Source organism: Scomber scombrus, chromosome 14 (assembly GCF_963691925.1).
Source record: "Scomber scombrus chromosome 14, fScoSco1.1, whole genome shotgun sequence".
In the NCBI taxonomy this organism is placed as follows: domain Eukaryota; kingdom Metazoa; phylum Chordata; class Actinopteri; order Scombriformes; family Scombridae; genus Scomber; species Scomber scombrus.
In genome coordinates, this window is record NC_084983.1 from 24,051,261 (window position 1) to 24,072,221 (window position 20,961).

The window sequence follows — 20,961 nt, forward strand, 5'->3', positions numbered from 1 at the left end:
GAATGCCAGAACTCCTTCCTTTGAATTTCTTTATTGCTATTAAAATGTGCTGTTATGATAGCCCCCCTTTATGTCTCACCTGACATCCTCTGTCCTTTCATTTTCTCTCATCTGTTCTCTTTTCATCATTTCACTCCTGTGGTCTCTTTTGCCTTGCTGCCCTCTCTTGTTAGGACTTTTTGAGAGCCATAATCATATGTTAACAGAACAAATAGGCAGTGTGTCAGTAAAATATATTGAACCAATGCTCTGGATCATAGTCAATGTTTGGTTAAAAAGAAACCAGTGTGACTGTGGGAAGGAGAAAGGTTGTGAGTTTTGAAGATATATGCTTTGCACTGAATGTAAACATAAGTTCTTTGAAATTGAGAAAGTTTTTCCTGCTATTTTAGATATTATTGTCCAATTTATGATCTCCACCAAACTTGTTTCATCACACTTTGGTTAGGAGACACACAATCCAATAGGATTTTGATCATTCTTTACTTTTTGTGAAACTTGTCTTGTTATGTCTGGTCGTATTTGTGGAGGAGGCTAATAGGGACCAGTGCTATCCTTGCCCTTGAGGGGGATATGATAGTATAGTTTTGTTAGTCCTTGAAACAATCCTTCAAGCACTGCAAAATAACAAATCTCTTTGTTTTCCTTTTATTTTTAATTACATTTTTATTTTTATTGGTTTTGGGATGACCTCAAAATTATTGAGTATGCCATAAAGACTGTTTTGAACTGGGTAGGGATGGGCCCACCTGTCCACCATATGGTGCCTGTGGTGAGTGTGGTTGGTTGGACATACTATGATGATTTATTGACAGAATGGGATGCCTCTCTAAAAGACACATGAACAAATATGAAAAACAATGACCATAGCAGGTTTGTGAACGTATTATCATTATTTCAGAAGCTTGCTGTCAAATTGGATCACATACAACGTTTTGTGCTGCTGTTCAGCATGCAATTGCATGAATCTTGCATGGCTCGGATTGTAGAAATACAAAGATTATACAAAGCAAAAAGATTGCCATTGCAGTGACTGTTGGTCTGAATAATGGAAGAGTGAGAAAAGGAGCAAAGAGAGTAGAGAGCAAAATAAAGAAAGAGAGGCACAGAGACACACAGGGTGATTATCTCTGCTGTGTAACACAGAGGATTGGACTCAAGATGAGCTTCTTCTTTGGCACAAATTTATCTATGTTGTCAGGTGTGCCTAGACGATTACCCACCATGCTGTGCTGCTCTGTGGAGACTCCCTCAGTGGGAGTCAAGTTCTCACACAAGACCAGAGCCAGGGAAAGAATGGTAGCCTATTACTCACAGCCTCGTCCTTATGTTCCCTTCATAAAGTCTGATGGACAACATAACCTTATCTATTGACTCATGGTTCGTTGCTGTTATTATCCCTTACTATCCATCCTTGTTTTTTCTTTTGATAGTGATTGGAAGGGTAAATGTTATGCTGACATTTATACACAAAACATGATAGGGATAAGTACAACAGAAGGCTGTTTGCACCTGTTAATGAATCATTTCCCCAAACTAGTTATTTGTTATTAAATAGTATAGTCTCGGTTTATGAGCAATCTGTAAATAAACCAGCTTTAAACTGTTTTGTTTCATTTGCATTTCATTTCACACAATCCATGTATGTATGCAAGCTAGAGTACGATTTCAAGTAGAATTATACAAGATGCGGTGTTACGGTTAGTCCTTGTCAAAAAGTCACAGTTATATTTTTGAACCAACTCTTAAGAAATAAAGACAAGCTCAGTGTCAAAAAATGTGCATGATGCTGAAATACTTTATATCAATGAGTTTGGCATTTTGATTATATACATGTTTTTCTCACTAGTAGAAAAATAACAATAGAGATAAATACATGTTAAAGAAAAAGAAAAATCAGCACTTTTTTTCATGCTAAAGAACTAAATATATAATCTAGTTCCATCTCATCACTGATTATATCAACTTTGAGTTTATCCTAGCCTCTGTGGTGACATGCATTTATGTCAAAATTGTATTCTTCCAGAGGAAAAGCAAAACATTTAAGCCTCAGGTGTCAGCTTTATGCTCCACTGTCCCTCTTGCCTGAAACTCTTGTATCTGTCTATACACTCACTCTTGAGGCCACCAGAGTTGAAATGATGATAATAATCTACAGACTTATTGATCTCTTTTTTCTCAACATGCTCAATAGTGTCAGGTAGTGTTGATTTGTGGCACCTTAGGAGCTTGACATCAAGGCTAGATCCCACTTCAGCCTGCTACAGGGTAGTATGATTTACATTTGTCATTTTAAGTACCTTCTTTAGATGATACTTGTTATATGAATGATAACTTTGAGACTTATTGTTAATTAACAATGTTGGCACGAGATACAGTGTGTTTGAAGTCTATTCCAGTGGCCCTATGTTATGCGCAATTACAAAAACTCCCTTAATTTATGCAATGTGTCACAACCTGGCTCAGAGGTAGGACAAAAGATGGAGACCACACATGACTTTAAACTAGAAAACATAAATGTATTGAATTAAACTAAAGTAACTATGTATGTCAGTTCATCAGTAAGGTTTGTAATGTATGGGTGTATGTGTGAATGTGTATAAATGTAAGATGAAACAAGAATATAAATAACCAGAGCTCAAACAAACCCAGCAACTCAAACAGGAGAGAGAGAGAGTAAATGCTCAGAACTCTATTTATAAAAGAGCATTCACACCAATCCAGGTGTTGACCATCTCTCATGAAGAGCCACTTCCCAAAAACTCCCTTAATTTATGCAATGTGTCACAACCTGGCTCAGAGGTACAGTAGGACAAAAGATGGAGACCACACATGACTTTAAACTAGAAAACATAAATGTATTGAATTGTGTGTGTGTGTGTGTGTGTGTGTGTGTGTGTGTGTGTGTGTGTGTGTGTGTGTGTGTGTGTGTGTGTGTGTGTGTGTGTGTGTGTGTGTGTGTGTGTGTGTGTGTGTGTGTGTGTGTGTGTGTGTGTGTGTGTGTGTGTGTGTGTGTGTGTGTGTGTGTGTGTGTGTAAATGTAAGATGAAACAAGAATATAAATAACCAAAGCTCAAACAAACCCAGCAACTCAAACAGGAGAGAGAGAGAGTAAATGCTCAGAGCTCTATTTATAAAGGAGCATTCACACCAATCCAGGTGTTGACCATCTCTCATGATGAGCCACTTCCCAGATCCCAAATAACCAATCAGAATTTAGGTTAGAGGCCATGAGGCCGTCACAAATGTTTAGAGAGGAACATTGCTGGACTTATTTATGTGTAGGATGCATCATATCTTCTCTGAACGCTAATCTCCTTAGACTTCACCAGTGTCTTCAGATGCAGAGGAGAGATACATGTATTAGCTTAAAGATCAACACTTCACCATAAATCATTTTATATTTTCTTGTGAAGTTGTGGCGGCACCTCATATACTCTTTCCTCTGAAGTGACACTTTAGGGTTTAAGGATTTGATACATGACAAGCTAAAGACAAACCCCCAATGGTAACACAGTGGTACAGAGAATTATACAAGGTTTTAGTGATGGAAAGCCTCTCTGCTACTTTAAAGGGGAACATTATGTATTTCTTAAAAATCTGGCTACCAATATTAATTCATTTGATTTTAGACTTAGTACAGAGGGGTGGTTTAACTTTAAAAGTGAATCCTATCCTTAAATTTAAATTCCCTTTTTCTTCTCTTTTTATGAATGTATCTCCTTTCCTGTCCTCTTTCTCTGAATTCTGGTGTCCTAATGCTGTAATGCAGCAGATATCTTTTTTGTGCTATACTAGTAACATATAGCATGTGTAGATAATGTTGTTACATGGTTGTGATTCTTGATTTAGGTGCTATTAAGATTTTTGTTTGTTTTTTTGTTTGTTTTTTATGTTTATGTGTATGTGCATGTTGAAAATCAATGATATATATATTAAATAAAAGAAACATGACAAGCGCTTTGATTCTAATTTGAGACACACATGGGAAAACCTCCCATCCCTCTCTTTTATTGTTGTTATTCATTCACACAACTTTTCACTCTCAACAACAGTGTTCACAAAGCAAAGCACTGCCAGTCAAATCATCCAGGAGGGAGGGATGGGTACAAAAAAAGTTACACTCACAAAAAAAAGACCATGAAAATCCCACACTTAAATAAAGCTTTGTGATTTTGGAGAGATGACAGTGAAGGGACATACTTATGTTGTGATCTCTTATATTTATCTGACATATTTGTTGTAATTTTGTTGTAAAAGCTATTTTTAAGACTACATTTTAAAAAGATGTGATTTCATCTGTTGCTGCTGCTTCTTCCTTCTTCTGTAGTACTGTTAATGGTAATAGCAGTATTATAATAAAAGCAAGTAGCATTTAATTCAAGCAATTATTTTGACTTGAAAAGTCTTCAGTCATCGAGATGTAATACACTTCCTTTAATCCCACATATTTCACGAGGGTATGACATGCAGCAGTCAGAGTACAAACACTGCTACTGTACTATTGGCCAATTGCTGTCACCACTGTCCCACAGTGTTTGATCTCCGCAGTGACTCACATCTCAGGTAGGGTCTAACAGAGGACTCACAGGATTATCCAAACAATGCTAAAACTGGGACATAAGGATTAGCTTTGGGCCTGTAATCCCCAATGGAATTCCCACTTACATCACCATCACCCCAAACCCCCAAGGGCTCCTGTAGAGATTTTGAGGATTTTAACCCTTGTTTGGTAACTCATGGTTACATGGATAGTAAATACTCATTGTTATTCTTGAATAAATGTGATATGTGATTATAAAATGATATAAGATTATAAAATATTTGATGAATAAAGGTAAATTGTTCTAATATTTTTCCACAAACATTTGTAAAATTGAATTCACAATCAAGGGCCAATACAGGGCTCATAGTAGATGGGGATAGGTGGTGAGTATATGTACTGTATAAGGTAGATTTGGGACAGCTGTCACAAATTACTTATCCCTCAAGGGAACACCACCAGGGAGGGCAGCAAAACACAGCTTTTCTGTTTGGTGATAGATTACTCTTTAGGGTTTGTCTTAAATAAATGTAATGCAGAAAACTGCTCTCATAAATGCAATTCAGTGTTGGCTAAGATCTGATCACTTACATGCTCTGCATTATCAGTCAGTGTAATTCAATTTGTCTGTATCTGCTTATAAGACAAGATGTTGAATTTAATGTTATTCTGAAAACAACAGATATCAAATTTGTTTTCTATCAGTTTGTACCAAAATGGCATTAAATGGAACATGATATATCATTGTCGTGTCTTTTCAGGATCACTACCACTGCTGCTTGTATGATGGACCTGAGAAGGTATCCACTGGATGAGCAAAACTGCACACTAGAGATAGAGAGTTGTGAGTAAATATTTCCATTATTCATTAATCATTCTTTGCTGTTGTTTATTAATATGCTTTCTTGTGTCACCGCTTTCAGTCTGTACCATCATTGACTGGCATAACCACAGATTTGTTCAGTAAGCTGTCAGGAATTTTGTCTAACTGGGCCTGTACTTGGTTGCAAGAATTTGTGCTTTACTGTTGTACATGGATTTACTCAGAATTTTAATATTTTCAGCATAATCCCTCCCATCCGATTTTCCAGTATGCCCCTTGGTAAAAGTTGAAACCCCTGTTCCTTTCCTTAATATATCCTCAGCTCCATTTGCTCTTCCGGAGAGAATAAGATAGTATATTGAACCAATTCAGATAAATGTTGGGTTTTTTTTATTGCCCAAAAAGTTGTTCCTTTTGGTCTGCTCTTTGTCTCATACCATTTGCTCTGAACAATCCATGATTAACACCCAAATAGCCCTCATCAAATGGGCAACTTGTCATAGCCAATGAATGCTTCCAACTAGTGCTGTGCATTACTATGTGCTCTGTGTGCTGTCCATGGTGCTGAAGTGATAAAGTGGCGCTATTGCTAATGCTGTCCAAAGCTCACAGCAGTAGCTTAGTTTTAAATGATAGCAATTCATGGCCAGCACATCACAAATAGTGTCCTGTGGGTGCTGTGGCACCTCCAATTTGTAATTGTGTAACTGAAGTTGAAGGCCTACAGCTGACACTGTTGCACAGAGGGACATAGAACATGAAGAGCAAAGTTTTTTTGACTTGAGAAGGCACAATACAAAAGATTTGATCTTGAGATTTTGCAAAGGCCTGATACTTAACACGATGCTTATAGTAACAATACCTTCATTGGAAATGTTCACATCACTGATATCATAAACTTTGATAATTTAACATCAGTTCAGCTCTGTCATCACAGAGTTGCAATGATCCCAGTGCCTCCATGATCATATTATCTAGTGATTTTCTCTCTCTTTTGTGTGAATTTGGAGAGTAAGACATCACAACTGTATGGCTTAGCCACTTTACAAAATATATCTGTCTGGTGAATGATGTTGACATAAGGCTCTCCAACTGCATTACAGATTGCATGAAATGACAATTAACCATGAAAAATGTTTGTTCATATTAAATGGTGGATTAAAACACATCTTATAATAATTCTTATGAATAATTTGGGACCATCTGGACTCAAGGTATAAGTTGTTAGGCTGGTAGCCAGAAATATCCAAAAAAACTTTAAAAAGAAAACCCTGAGCATGGAAAGAACACTGATATGGAGGGAATCAAACATAATTAAAGGGAATCAGTAGGTGCAAACCAACAGGTTTGACAAAGTGACTTCACTCAGCATCATCTTCTTCTTTACTAATGTCAGTACAGTTGGCATCACAGCTCCTTATCAAATTCAAACTGGTATCACTGCCCTTTTCCCCTACCAAATCTGTCTGTCACTGCCACTTATTAGCACGGATTTAGGAATGCTTTGTGCAAAAGTTAGAGTGTTTCGGGTAAGATGCTGGCAAGTACCAGAGGCTATCCCACTCATGAGCCATTTCCTAGTGAACTTAAGGTACCACTGTCCCTAATGATCTGCTCACAGTAAGTACTCGTGACAGGATGGTTATCAAGCCTCTAAAGAAAATGTTAATATGTTAATATTTTTGTCCCACGGAGGATCTTTTTTCCTACAGTATATGGAGAGACGTCCAGTGATAATGATTTTCTTTGATTTACCGAGAGGTTTGAACACCCTCCAACCCTTTCTGTTTGAGGAGGGATGCAAGCATTATGCACAGAGACAGGATTTCCTGGATTACAGATAGCTTCACTTGAATTTTTCCCAAATCCAAACAGGATATTTGTCAAAGCACAAATAATATGTTTGATGCAAATATTTCTATGTTTTCAGTCTTTCTGATTGTTCAGCATCATTTCTATCCTGGGGCCTTTGAGAAAATTGTAGCTGTTTTTTTCTACATATTTTGCCCTGACAAAACACTAACACTATTATTTACATTACTGGAACATATGTAGCACACCAAAAGGATATAAATAGTCAAATGTATGTTTCTACCTTTCATTGGGTTCCATTCATAGGAGTGCAGTACAACAATTTACTTGAAAAATGAAAACCATAAAGATGACTCATGGTGCATTCATGTGCTAATGAAGTAAAAAGAGAAACAGTACCATCTTAGATTTCTCACAATCTCAGACATCCTAAATCAATTATTGTTATGTGTTAACATAGTTTTTCCCTTCTATTAATCTGAACCAACTGCTCTGCTGCTTAGAAAAACTGGTCATCAAAAAAAAAAGGGGAAGAAACTCTTGGGCCTCATGTTCTGATTCCTCACATTCAGGGGAGAAATTAGGTATTAAAGCAGCATTGTGCTCACACTGCAGAGGATGACCTTCATTCTGATATTACTGTACATAAGACTGCTCGCTTGTCATCTAGTGTTATTCTTGCCAAAAGTACCAACAAGCAAAAATGCCTTAATTTGGAACTTGGTATACCTTTGGTCAGATGGTGTAGCACTTCAAACTGCCAGTGTTACCTCCTATTGTGCAGTGTCCATTTAACTACTTGTTTCAACATAATTCAGGGAATGATGATAGGCAAGAGAGGGGGACTGAGGGACATTGGCTGTTTACAAAATGAGTGTGTCTCAGTCAACAGTACACCAAGCACATATCCTTCTCTTTTAATTTGGAGACAGGCTTTTCCCCACTATGTTAAAACACACTGGCTTTGGAGTAGTAACTGTTAGTGACTATGGCTGTGTGTGTGTGTGGCTGTGTGTGTGTATACATGCACATATCAACACACACATCTAGGTGTTGATGTGTGTGTACATGTGTGTACTTTACAAGCACTTGAAAATGCGATGTGCCAGATAGATAAAAATGTGAAACCAAAACATGCAAGCTTCCTCTTTTGTTTCATCTGAGCCATGGGAGATGAAGGAACAGCGGTATGTAGGGGATCTCTGCTGGTTTAGACTGTGATCTAGCATTGCCTTCAATGATGCCATTCATTGGGTTGTCTGGCTGTTTTTCTTTTTTTTTGTCGTTGTTGTTTTTTTTATGCAGCTGTGCTCTGTCTCTTGTCTAAACCCCTGAGTGTGTCTGTTTCTCACTATCCTAGTCTCGGCTTGTGCTTCTGTTTGTCTTCCCATCTTTTGTTTTTTTCACACATTTGCCAAGGTTAGAATTTCATTCTCTGCTTTTTTTCCATCTTGGAACCATGGCTTGTTTCCAGTGACTTTGAATGCTCCGACATCTCCTTATATTCTTGGTATTGAGCCAGTAAATGATGTCTGTGATTTAAATAGCTTTGACAGGTTAAATACAACATACAGAAACTTTCGATTATGAATCAGGCATTCATGCCTTCATGCCTTCATGCTGACTGTTATTTTAGGCAAAAGTTAAATTGCTGACCCTGGTTTAATTACCAACATCTTATCACATAATAACACCCTGTTTCAGCACAGTGGTTGCTGTATCAGCATGCTTATGAGCACTGTGTTGTTTTCATTTCCAAAAGCAAGTTCATTCACCTATTATCATTATCAAGTTACCATACACACATTTACACAGTTCTGTCACTTTTTGAATAAAATGATGCAGATGAGCAGATGATCTCCACTCAAATCACAAAATCACAGGCAGGACAACAACAAAAGCAGCAGCAGTAAATGTAACCCCTTTAACAGATTTTTGTGGAATACATGAATGATATATATATGAATGATATGATATATAGAAGGCACAGAAAATATTTCCTTGTTCCTCAGATTCTGCTGTTATCTTTAACGTTGTTAGTGCTCCAAGGACTTCATAACAAACATACACTGCAGTAGCTGACTTACTGTATTTCTATTATGTGTGAGGTAAACTTACCTTGGACCTCTGGCTTTAATATAACACTATCACAACCTCATGTTCAGCAATAACAGATGGGGATTTGGTTTATAATCTTTCAAGCTAAACCCTGTCATCCTGCATTTGTTTTGTTGCTACTTGCTCAGCATCTCTGTAATGCATGCGTAATCCAGGACTCAAACTAGTGTAATAGGCCACAAAGATTTTACATCAGAGCAAGGAAACCCATTTCATCCATTATTTAAAAGGGTTAAACTCTTGATGTTCTGGGTCACTGTTACACTATACAGTACCGTATAGCACTGTATATGCTGCTGCACCTTCACTGGAAGCTGATTCTAGTAAAATATGTAACATTGCCTTCACAACAGCAGCTGTGCACCTTTTCAATAAATCATACCTAGTGTATGGTCACTCATCCGTTACACTGAATACTACGCACCTTTGACTTCTTGATTGGCTGCTTTACCTTAAGCATATGTACGACTGCAGATGGCTCTTCAGGAGACAGCATAATGGTGAATTTACCATAAGTGCAACTGGTTAAAAAAGTGCTGACAGATAATCAAACACAGATTGACGGAAAGTTGCAGGGTACAACTGCACTGATACATTCACATCCTTACACATGCACGCAATGACAAACAGACACATCCTTGTTATTTCTGTATTCACTGAGAAGAGAGTGAAAAAAAACTGTTATTTCACGCAGTTGCTGTGTGGTCGTGATGAAACTATCATTTCATTACAGCATGTCTACCAAGTAATAGTTATATTTTCTGCACCAGCGATCCACATCATATGGACATAGCCACTTCCACTCTTTCTGTATTGCTATCTCTGCCCATCACAACCCATTTTTAGAAGCTGCACACATTCTCTGGGGTGTGAATGGTTTCTACACTTGGGCCTGCATGGCTTATTTATTTATCTTATCTTTAGATGTTCGGTCCCTGTCCAGGCATGCAGTCAGCTGCAGCTTGTTGTGTATTGCAAAAGTTTGCAGACATTTTTAATTGGACACCAGGCATAACATTAAAGTCGCTTTGAACTACATAGAATCAAAAATTAATCTGAGACATATTTAAGAGTGGAATAGCCTTCTCAGCTCACAGGGGAGAGCGAGAAGAAGGCAGTTGTTCAGGCGGATTGATTTGAATGGTCCTTGTGTGTGTGTGTGTGTGTGTGACACAATATTTTTCCCCAATATTACTTTTCATGGTGAATAATTTAAGGGGGTTGTAACATCTTTTGATTTTAAAGTGCTGTTCTCTGAAGTTTGTAAACACTGTATGCGTAAAACGTTTGAATACAATGATATAAAAGGACTTGAGCAATGTCAATGCCATAATGACAGGACTGTTTATAATAGAAATTGTGCTCTATATTTAAGTTTTATTACAGGTATATAATGTTTCACATCATTAAGTAGTAAAAAAAAAAAAAAGTTTTTCCTGATTCCATGTTTTGCCCAGAGCCATATCAAAGCCAGTGTTTTATCACCCTCCAAAATCCCCCTTTTCCTATTAAAACAAATCAACTGAGACATTATTTCATGAGCTTGATAAAAAGGCCTGAAGTCAGATTTGGTCAGGGAGATATGCCAGAGTCCCAGTTAAATAGCTTTAGTATTGTATGGTTATCTCCTCTGATGTTATCGTGAGCAATTTCTTTCTTTCTTTTTTTTTCTTTTCTTTTTTTTGGCCTGCCAACATTCCCAGACTTTGGAAACCATGACAGAAGCCTTTGTGCTAGAGTATAAAATATATATAGTCATACCCAAACTATTTTTTTTCTTTTTACTAAAAGGATGACTTTGCATCTCATACCACTGTGAAATTAAGGACATGATGTCCTCTCTTCTCATTTCATCGTTTCATAGTTAATAGATAGACTCTAGGCTAACTCTCTTGTCTGTGACATATTGCAGATCATTTTCTTTTTTTATATATATTGTTTTTTATCACTGTCTTTCTCTTCTTTCAGTTCATTTTTATCCAGAATGTTATTAAGATAATCTAGCTATGCACTGCAAAATAATAATTTCAGTATGAATGCAAAGGCAGAATATAAATATTATATTATTAATATATGTAATTTGATAATGGTATGGTAAAGTTTGGTTACATTTGGACACACAAAAAATGGGTAGGTTAGGTTTAGGGAAATATCATAATTTGGGTTAAAATAACTACTTAGATAAAGCTATGGTTTGCATCACAGTCTTCCCAGTAGATGCTGAGATATAATATGAAAATGTGGCATTTTGATGTGGTGTGGAGTGCTGAAGGAAAGCTCACAGAGTGTACAAAGAGTCCATCCTCTAGGGAGAAGCATTGTTGGAAATATAATGGCAACCACCTTTTCCTGTGGAAAAGTGGGAATTTGGCTCTGGTAGTGGCACAAGAGGAAATATCAAAGGATTACCAATCAAATGGAAAATAATTCTATGCAGACAATCCGTATTGACTCTAAGTCAAACTTTGCAACTCAAGTAGAGGAGGTTAGTCAGCAGTGGTTTTATCGCCTAAGAAATGTATCCAAAATTAAGTTATTTAAGTCTGCCCCTGAACTGACCTGCCTTTATTTCATTCAATCTTGACTAATATAATTACCTTACACTCTGCACTTAGTACAGATGCACTTAACTGTCTGCAGTTGTTTCAAAATGCAGCCAGATGTTTTACTGGAACTGAGTGAAGAGACCACATTAATCTCATTTTACCACCCCTCCTTTGACTAAATATTGCTTTTAGAATTCATTTTGAGATTGTATTGATTATGACCACCCAGATTATACTGTACATAAATGGACATACAATATTTTTATGAGAGAAAAAGCAGGTATAGTTTTTTAATGTATTCAGCACAAAACTCCACTTTCATCAAGGGGAACAAGAGATGTCAGAATGTGAGAGTGTTGAAAGCAGCCACTGAAGAGTCTTTTTTAATAATTCATAGCAACTAAATAGGTCACACAAGTATTAATTAAGAAGAGCAGGGTATGGGGGAGGGAGAAAAGTGAGGAATAAGGTAGACTGAAAGATAGATGGACACATACTGGTAGTTATGACATAGAAGTAACTGATTAAAATACTCAGAGGAGAGAAAGAGAGGAGAGCTTAATCAAATGAGAAAAAGTGAGATAAAAACAGAACAAGTTAAAGAAGAAGAGTAGGTAAGAAGAAAAAGGAAAGAAGACCAAAGGAAAAGAGAGGAGAGATGAAAGGAGGTGTTGAAGGTCTGTATTTTATGAACTCATCATTGAAATGGTGTGGGTGTTCCCTCTAAATTGTTCTGTTGAGCAGGCTTTCATTCATCATCCAGTCCATCCCCATCACCACCGCCATACCACACACACACACACACACACACACACACACACACACACACACACACACACACACACACACACACACACACACACACACACACACACACACACACACACACACACACACACACACACACACACACACACACACACATACTGAATATACTATTGCAAATCAAACATTTTAATTCCCTTCTTGCTCCTAAATCTCCATGATTATTAATGCAATAAAGTGATGGTTATACACTATTATACAAAGAAGAGAGTAAACTTCCACACATGCAATCAAAATGATATAACAGTAATCGCTCAACTAACATGCGTGTAAATCCCCACTGCAGCTAACATGCAGTCTTAATAATTGTTGCAACCATCACAAATGGTTATTATGTTGTATGTTGAGATCATGGAAAACATTCCCTGTTGTAGTTTAATCCATTTCCTGCTGTTACCTCAAATGTAATGCTTTGTATGCACATAAAGAGTGATGTTGTTTTGTTTTTTGTTTCATGATGTAACACTACACTATTTTTTTCAGGCTGCAAAGTGTATTGCATGCCGTGCTTTCTCCACCTCAGCTAAACAAGTTTACACTTGGTGTGATGATCTGTGTTTATTTTGAGAACTTTTCTGCTAGCTTAGTCAGTCATCCTGACTTATCTAGTCAGGATGCAAAGATGGAAGAGGATCTGGTTTGCTGTGCTTTTTAATTGTTGTCTCTCTTGGTTTAAAAAGAAAAATAAAGAAAACCCAAAGTTCAGCACTATTGAAAGAGGCATTGCAACGCACGAAGATGGATTCACATGATGAATATATAAATATACACATTGTAAATTACAAGTGTAACTGTGTTCATGTAGTACACCAACCCTGGCCGTCTCCTGTCTATCTTCATCTCTTCATCCTCATCCTTCTCCTCTCTCATATGCCCTGAAGTCAGCAGACATGACAACTACAGACAGTAGACTGTGGATTATGCAACAACCAAGGTTCATGGTCTAATGAAAATGTACTACTTTTCTTCTTGCCTTTTTGAACAGCACTTGTCTTCAGCTATAACTAGAGTACCATGTTACTCAATGATTTATTGCTTCTGCCCACTGGCCGCTTTGCTGTCCATGTCTCTACTGATTTGGCCAAAATGAGAGCAAAAGAAGGAGTAGCTTTGGTTCAGATTAATATTAATGGACATGTTTCCTGTCCCTTTACAAATGTTAGTGGGTTTTAGTGATGAAAATGGATGCCAAGCTTAATTTAATCATTCTCGCTCTAGGTATTAATAATTTAGTTGCACATAGGACAAGACATAATAAAGGTGACTCATATAAGAGATCTCTTCAGCTACTATGTGAAATGCTGTATGTTTAAATTAATTTCATAATTTATAGTTAACAGGCATGTGCCTTGCTCAAGAGTAACTCAAAGGTGGATGGTTAGGTTCCTTTTGAACAAGGCATCCAACTGCTGTGTGGCTTACTGTAGTCTGTGGTGGTTGCAGTGGGCAGCTGAATGAACCTAACTTTATGGGTACTCATGAATAAAGGTTTAAAAAATCAGCGTACCAAATTCACTAACCAACATGTGTCCAATGTGTGTGCGTGTGTGTGTGTGTGTGTGTGTGTGTGTGTGTGTGTGTGTGTGTGTGTGTGTGTGTACTCTTGCTCATATGACAATTAACAATCCTCAATACTGATTCCCATGCTCTGTATTTTCATTATCATCTCAGATGGTTATACAACAGATGACATCGAGTTCTACTGGCGAGGAGGAGACAATGCTGTGACAGGCGTTGACAGGATTGAACTGCCCCAGTTCTCCATTGTGGATCATAAGCTTATCTCCAAGAATGTCGTCTTCTCCACAGGTGATGCTCTGAGCAACATGAATTACGCCAATCATAAAAAGTGACCAAGTTGGGCTTGTGGTAGTTGAAGGTTCATGGGACACAGTAACACCAACACCAGCACAGATATGCATTCAAATATAAATAAATTATATCAAATATAAAACCCTGAAATAATTATCTTTATAAATGTTATGTTAAGTGTTTGTACATACTAACATCATTGTCATTATTTTGCTTTTATTTCCATTTTAAAGAGTCATTTAATTTATTACCTTTTGCTATCATTATGCTATCAATAAGAGGGCACTGTAAATATCATAAATCATGAATATCGATTTCATATATATATAAATTGTCACCAAATATTGATTAATTTCATCAGTCAGCACTTATTGATTTGAAAATAGCATTCACTTATTGCCAGAAATGCTCAATTTTATGCAAATGTATGAACACACATACAAACGTTTGAATCAAGTTCTGCCCCCAGAGAAAGAAGACACCATTATTTATTTAACAGCAATAAACAAAAAAGAATGTTGTCTGATACAATGAAATATTCATCTCTGTAGCATTTTCATATTCATGAATTTGTCATGCCAGCAAGCAACTGTAAGCGGGACAGTGGTTCTGCTGAATACTGTTTCTGAGGTAGCTACTGTATTGGATGAGAACAAAACTCTAATACACTAAGAATGTAGAGATTCCATCAATGAGGGGCATGAACTGTCCGCAGAGGTTACATATTCCTCTGAACTCTATTAATAACACAATGCTTCCTGATGAATGCACAGTGTATGCCTGTGTGTGTGTGTGTGTGTGTGTGTGTGTGTGTGTGTGTGTGTGTGTGTGTGTGTGTGTGTGTGTGTGTGTGTGTGTGTGTGTGTGTGTGTGTGTGTGTGTGCCATTAAGAAGCATGCAAGTAAGTCTACCCAAGTGTGTCCCTGCAATGCCTGATTATATTACCTTATATATGAGATATGGAAGACAGGGGATTCCCTTTTAACTTGCTGTCTATTGCGAAATGGAGGGATCAACCCTGGGGTCACTCAGAGATGCAAACATCAGCACAAGTGCCTGGGCGTTTATCCAATACAAGTGTCATGTATCACTCAAAGGATAGGCAATGTCATTGGTGCCTTTATGAATAATTCATATATTTTCTACCTCGGTTGCTTCCTCACTCCATGAATAAATAATTCAGTGATTCTCTAGGTGGCTCATGCTGAAGTTAACTGAAACTGTGGATCTAAGTGGTGACATTAACTAAAAGGAGCTGAGCCTAGTGTATAGTTGGTGCTTTAATTTAAAAGATTTAATCCTCTTCCCTCGCTGCTCCTCTATTTCTGCATGACTTTCGAATGTAATGCATGTAGGTTGAAATTTAGTTACGCAACCCCAACCAAAATACAGCCAATTCCCTAAGGAAAGAAAAATGTGTGCTGATACGATTTGCCTTTACCAAGACTATGCTATGGGCTTCATTCAAGTAGAGCAAAGATAAGCAAAAATAAAAATAAAAACTTACTTCACTGAATATATTTCAGTGTGAGTGGTATTAATTAATTTGAAGATGTATAAATAATCAATAATTAGGATTAACAGATATAATATTAATTGATATAATTTCTTCGAGAGCCTTCTCATCATAAAACTGAACAGAATTTACAGAATTGCTGTAAAAAATCATAATAATGACAATAATAATCACAATATCAACCTGTGAGGTAGGAGGAATTGTCTGAACTTGTGCTGAGGTCTGAGGATTTTCAAAATATGCACTGTAAGGGAAAGCTCCAAATCTCTCTCTCAAATAACATAAACATAATGTTCTGGAAACCTGTTATCTGTGGCAAATATTGTGGAAATACATCACCTAATACTGCTTCTGCTTGCTATTTTTCTTCCCCTGCCCCATCTCTGCAGGTTCTTATCCTCGTCTTTCCCTGAGTTTTAAGCTAAAAAGAAACATTGGGTACTTCATCCTGCAGACATACATGCCTTCTATCCTCATCACCATTCTCTCCTGGGTCTCCTTCTGGATCAACTATGATGCTTCCGCTGCCAGAGTGGCTCTAGGTGAGGCCTGCGATACTAATACAGATAGAAAGGCAGGCCATGTCAAAATAAGGATGGACCTTTTAATGGTGATTGCACTGGCACTGAAATAAAGTAACTAGGGGAAATTCAATGGAGAGCTATGATGTTTTTTCCAATTTCACATCATTACATCATTCATTTGGAGGCTGAAATGGACACAAGTGGAAGGAAAACATAAGAGCCTACAGCCATGCTAGTGGCTGTTTGAGGCCACATGCTGATCAGAATGATAATGGTAGTATGTATATGTTTAGCAGGTAGAATGTTTACCATGTTTACAGTGTTAGTTTAGCATGTTAGTGTGCTAAAATGTGCTAATTAGCACTAATTACAAAGTCCAGCTGAGGCTGATAGGAAAGTCATTGCAGGTATTTGATCATAAACTAACATGTTGGACAATTTCAGGGGGTTATGGAAGTCAGTAGTATTCATCATCTGAATATCATGAAAGTGTAAAATGTTTCACGACAATCCAGTAGTGTCCAATAGTATCCAATAGTGTATTTCAATCTGGGCCAAGTCGTTAACTGATTGACAGATTTCCCCAACCACAAGTAGACCAAAATTGCCGCTAGCATAGTTATAAGGATTTTACAAGACATTATGTCAACCAATAAAATCTGCTGCAAGACCTAAATGCTGAATATTCTGAATATGCTGTCTGTGGTAGAGCTGCTTGACCTGTGTCTCATAGGGGATATATTGTTTTAGCTGCAAATATAGTAATTAGGTAGAACCCTGTCTACAAAATTCATCATCAGAGAGATACAGTATGTTAAGAATGTTGTATCTTGAATGTTTATGTCTGTGACATTTACTCATTTTAGACATGATCAACATACAGCTCTAGTAAAGAAAGCACTGTGCTGATCCTCAAATACAGTATGTTTTACTTCTCTTACATTCACTCAGCATGTTAAGAGGATACAATATTCACCCCAGAACAACAAAAGTTGCTTTAGCCCAGAGATACAGTATATTATGGTGGATGACCACGTTGACTTTTTTCCACTGTGATTTGAGAGCCTTGCTTTTCTGGAAGTCACATTTTGCCCTTGATTATGTAAACCCCATGTAGCCTGTGAGGTTTGGATTGCGCTTCTAGCTTACTATGTATTAATCAGAAGCTCCCTGTCTTCTTTTCACCAAACTCCATCCATGCAGCTGCATCTATCCTTCTACCCATCCCTCGCTTTAGTCCACAAGGCAATTTCGCTGATTGAAGACTGAGCTGCATTTAGTGATCCGGGGGGAAGGCATGCATGGGATTTAATGGGAAAAAAGGTAATGCTCCATAATGGGGACGGGTCAACAGAGTTGGGAAATGTTCGGTCACCCCCCAATCTACACCAGATTCAGGAACTACTTTTCTCTGACCTGGTTTAAAGCATTAAAATAGACCTGTAATGGTTGAATCACATGGCCACTGTGCTGCTGAAATCCTTTGTTGTTATTGTTAAGCTCTTGCAGCAACAGCTTGGGAAAATTGCCTGAATCCTATTTTGAGCGGTGGCTTTGTGACAGCTGTATAATAATTTAGTAATTGTTTACTGAGACTCTCAATAGAAATGGCCTTAAATAATCACACTGTGTGTGCTTTCAAAGTAGAAAACACAGGTGCGTGTAGGAGGATTTCATGAGCGCTATAGGAGCTGAGAACACAATTATTTAATCATGCATGGCAAATCATATTTAAGCTTTAGATTTTGGCCTCTCATGCCATTTATAATTCCTGCATAAAGATAATACCATAGACACACAATTGTAAGCACACAATATCCAAGAGCCTATGCTACGCTACAAAAATATTACTACAAGTCTACAAATTACTGCAAGGGATAGCATGTCACTCATTATAAGCACAAACTCAACACATTGATATGCACAGTCAATCTAGTATCTATCCCCATAGCTTGCCGGGCAAAGACTTTGAAACTGTCTCGAAGTTTCCTCAGTAGGAGTTGTCTGCTAATGAACAAGACCAAGGTTGACATTTGAATTGCAAATTACTGCACTGCTTCAGGTGCACATCTTTTAGCTCATCTCTTAATGCATGGTTTGAAGTCATGGGGGTAAGGCCCTCAGTCTTATTGATCCTGACAGTCTTAATAAAGCACAGTCATGGTATCAAGTTGATCACAACGATACCTTGCTGTCAGAGGGATTAAAACTGTCACACACAAAGTTAAGATGCCATTCTTCAACAACTTTGAGAACATTTCTCAAAACATAGTCAGGATAGTATTAAGAAATAATTATTTCTTACTTTTACTTATAATGTTTTTTATTCTTACCACGTCTAATTATTTGAATATGGTCTTTCTCTATCAGGTATTACCACGGTGCTCACCATGACTACCATTAACACCCACCTGAGAGAAACCCTCCCCAAAATCCCATATGTAAAGGCCATTGACATGTACCTCATGGGCTGCTTCGTCTTTGTCTTCATGGCTCTGCTGGAGTATGCACTGGTAAACTACATCTTCTTTGGACGGGGCCCCCAGCGTCAGAAAAGGGCAGCAGAGAAGATAGCTGCAGCCAACAATGAAAAGATGAGGATGGATCCAAACAAGGTAGGTCAAGCTAAGTTTACCTCAATAATTTGTAGGAATTTTTTATGCATTTATAAAGGGCTGATTCTCCCCAGGTTCAGATTATTTTCTATCAAACTCATTTAAAAGAAATTTCAGTATATATAGAGGTTTGCTCCCACTGTATGTTCACATTTTCAAGTGAAAGTAGTTTCAAGTACTTTCTTTGCTCTAGATTCTTGTAGTTAAATTTTTTTTTACCATGCCATGAAATTCTAATTTAATTATTCATAAAGCTGTCTAAGGAGCTCAGAATAATTATAATCAAAGAAAAGAAATGTCACCACATGAAATGAAGGGTTGACCTAATGTTTCCTGCCTTCACTGTGCCAAGTAAAAGCAGTCTAATAAGCTTGTACTATCCCTGTTTGAAATCCAAATGAGACATTTTGCCAGCTGAAATAGAGGGTAAGGAGGTCTCAGTGGCTCTTTGTCTGGATAGAGTTGCCTTCACTTTCCCATTTTGTGTTCCCACCTGACTTGAACCAAACGTTCAGCAGAAATGCAAAATGGCCACCATAACATGGGTAAGCTGATGTGCTCAAGTAACCATGGTCATTCTGTGTGCTTACAGTGGCTGGTGGGGAATGTAGTTGGCAGAGATGATACTCTGTATGCAAGAATGAAACAAAGGGATCTCGATGGTCATGATTCTATGTGGGAACCAATCTTTGTAGATGATGCATCAATTGGACTTGGCGACCAAAAGAATAAGGTACTGCAAAAACCTGTATGAAAATGTCAAGCTTGGCTTAACAGCTACTGTACATGTATGTCATCATTATTGTTCTTTTGTTTGTTTTTAAAAAGAATGTAAAGCAGGTTTATTTTTTTAGCTTTTACGGACTGTGCATTTATTATATTCTTCATCAAACCATATAGACAGGTCAGCAATTCCAAGCTCAATTCCAATATATTCCTATGATATCCATCACTATAAATATCATTTTTGTCAGTAAAATGTGTATTGTTAGGGAAATGTTGTTGCCTGATGTCAGTACACTAGACAAACTCGACTCTTTCCCTTTGGCAGATGGACGCACATGAAAACATATTGTTGGGTACCCTGGACATCAAGAACGACATGGGAGTTACAGAGCTGGCTTTGGGCCTGAATGACCCACGGAATACCATGCTGACATACGACAGCTCTACTCTGCAGTACCGCAAAGCGGGGCTGGCCAGGCACAACTTTGGCCGGAACACGTTGGAGCGGCACATGACTCAAAAGAGGAGCCGACTACGGAGGAGCGCATCACAGCTAAAGATCACCATCCCAGATTTGACTGATGTAAACTCCATTGACAAATGGTCAAGGGTGATGTTCCCAACTGTTTTTTCCTTTTTCAACATTGTTTACTGGCTTTACTATGTCAATTAAAAGAAAAACAAAAGGGACATCAGCGAGGGCAAGAACAAAAAGCAAAATATGTTGCTCATTTCTTGTTTGTATCTGGTTTGTTTCATTTTTGTGATCTTGTAACACTGGACTGAATTATTATATTCAGGACTGGATCCATCATATCTTGGAATACCGCATTTGCTGGCTAACACGTGAAAACCTTATAGAAGAGAGATTACAAACATATAAGGTGCCTGTTCCCAAGTCATTGTTTAGAATTTTACACATTTTGTGAATTGTGTTTCTTTGCATATTTTTAATGTTTTTATTATATTAGATTTACAGTACATATAATTCATTGCCAACATATCAGTTATACAACTTGACATATTGGTTTTAAATGGACTTTCACTGAGACTGCTTACAAGTGCTGAAGGAAGCCTCAGGTCAACTGGGTTTTCTAAGAT

General features: G+C 37.5%; 1 protein-coding gene across 1 annotated transcript in view; it reads left to right on the forward strand.

Moving 5' to 3' along the window:
• LOC133993746 (gamma-aminobutyric acid receptor subunit beta-2-like) overlaps nucleotides 1-20,533 on the forward strand; it is a 56,852-nt gene extending 36,319 nt beyond the window's left edge. Inside the window, exons 5-10 of the mRNA XM_062432793.1 lie at nucleotides 5,305-5,387; nucleotides 14,339-14,476; nucleotides 16,385-16,537; nucleotides 18,890-19,134; nucleotides 19,727-19,867; nucleotides 20,159-20,533. Of these exons, the coding sequence (XP_062288777.1) occupies nucleotides 5,305-5,387; nucleotides 14,339-14,476; nucleotides 16,385-16,537; nucleotides 18,890-19,134; nucleotides 19,727-19,867; nucleotides 20,159-20,533 (1,135 nt within the window). The remainder of the gene's footprint in view (nucleotides 1-5,304; nucleotides 5,388-14,338; nucleotides 14,477-16,384; nucleotides 16,538-18,889; nucleotides 19,135-19,726; nucleotides 19,868-20,158) is intronic.
• The last annotated feature ends 428 nt before the right edge of the window (nucleotides 20,534-20,961 follow it).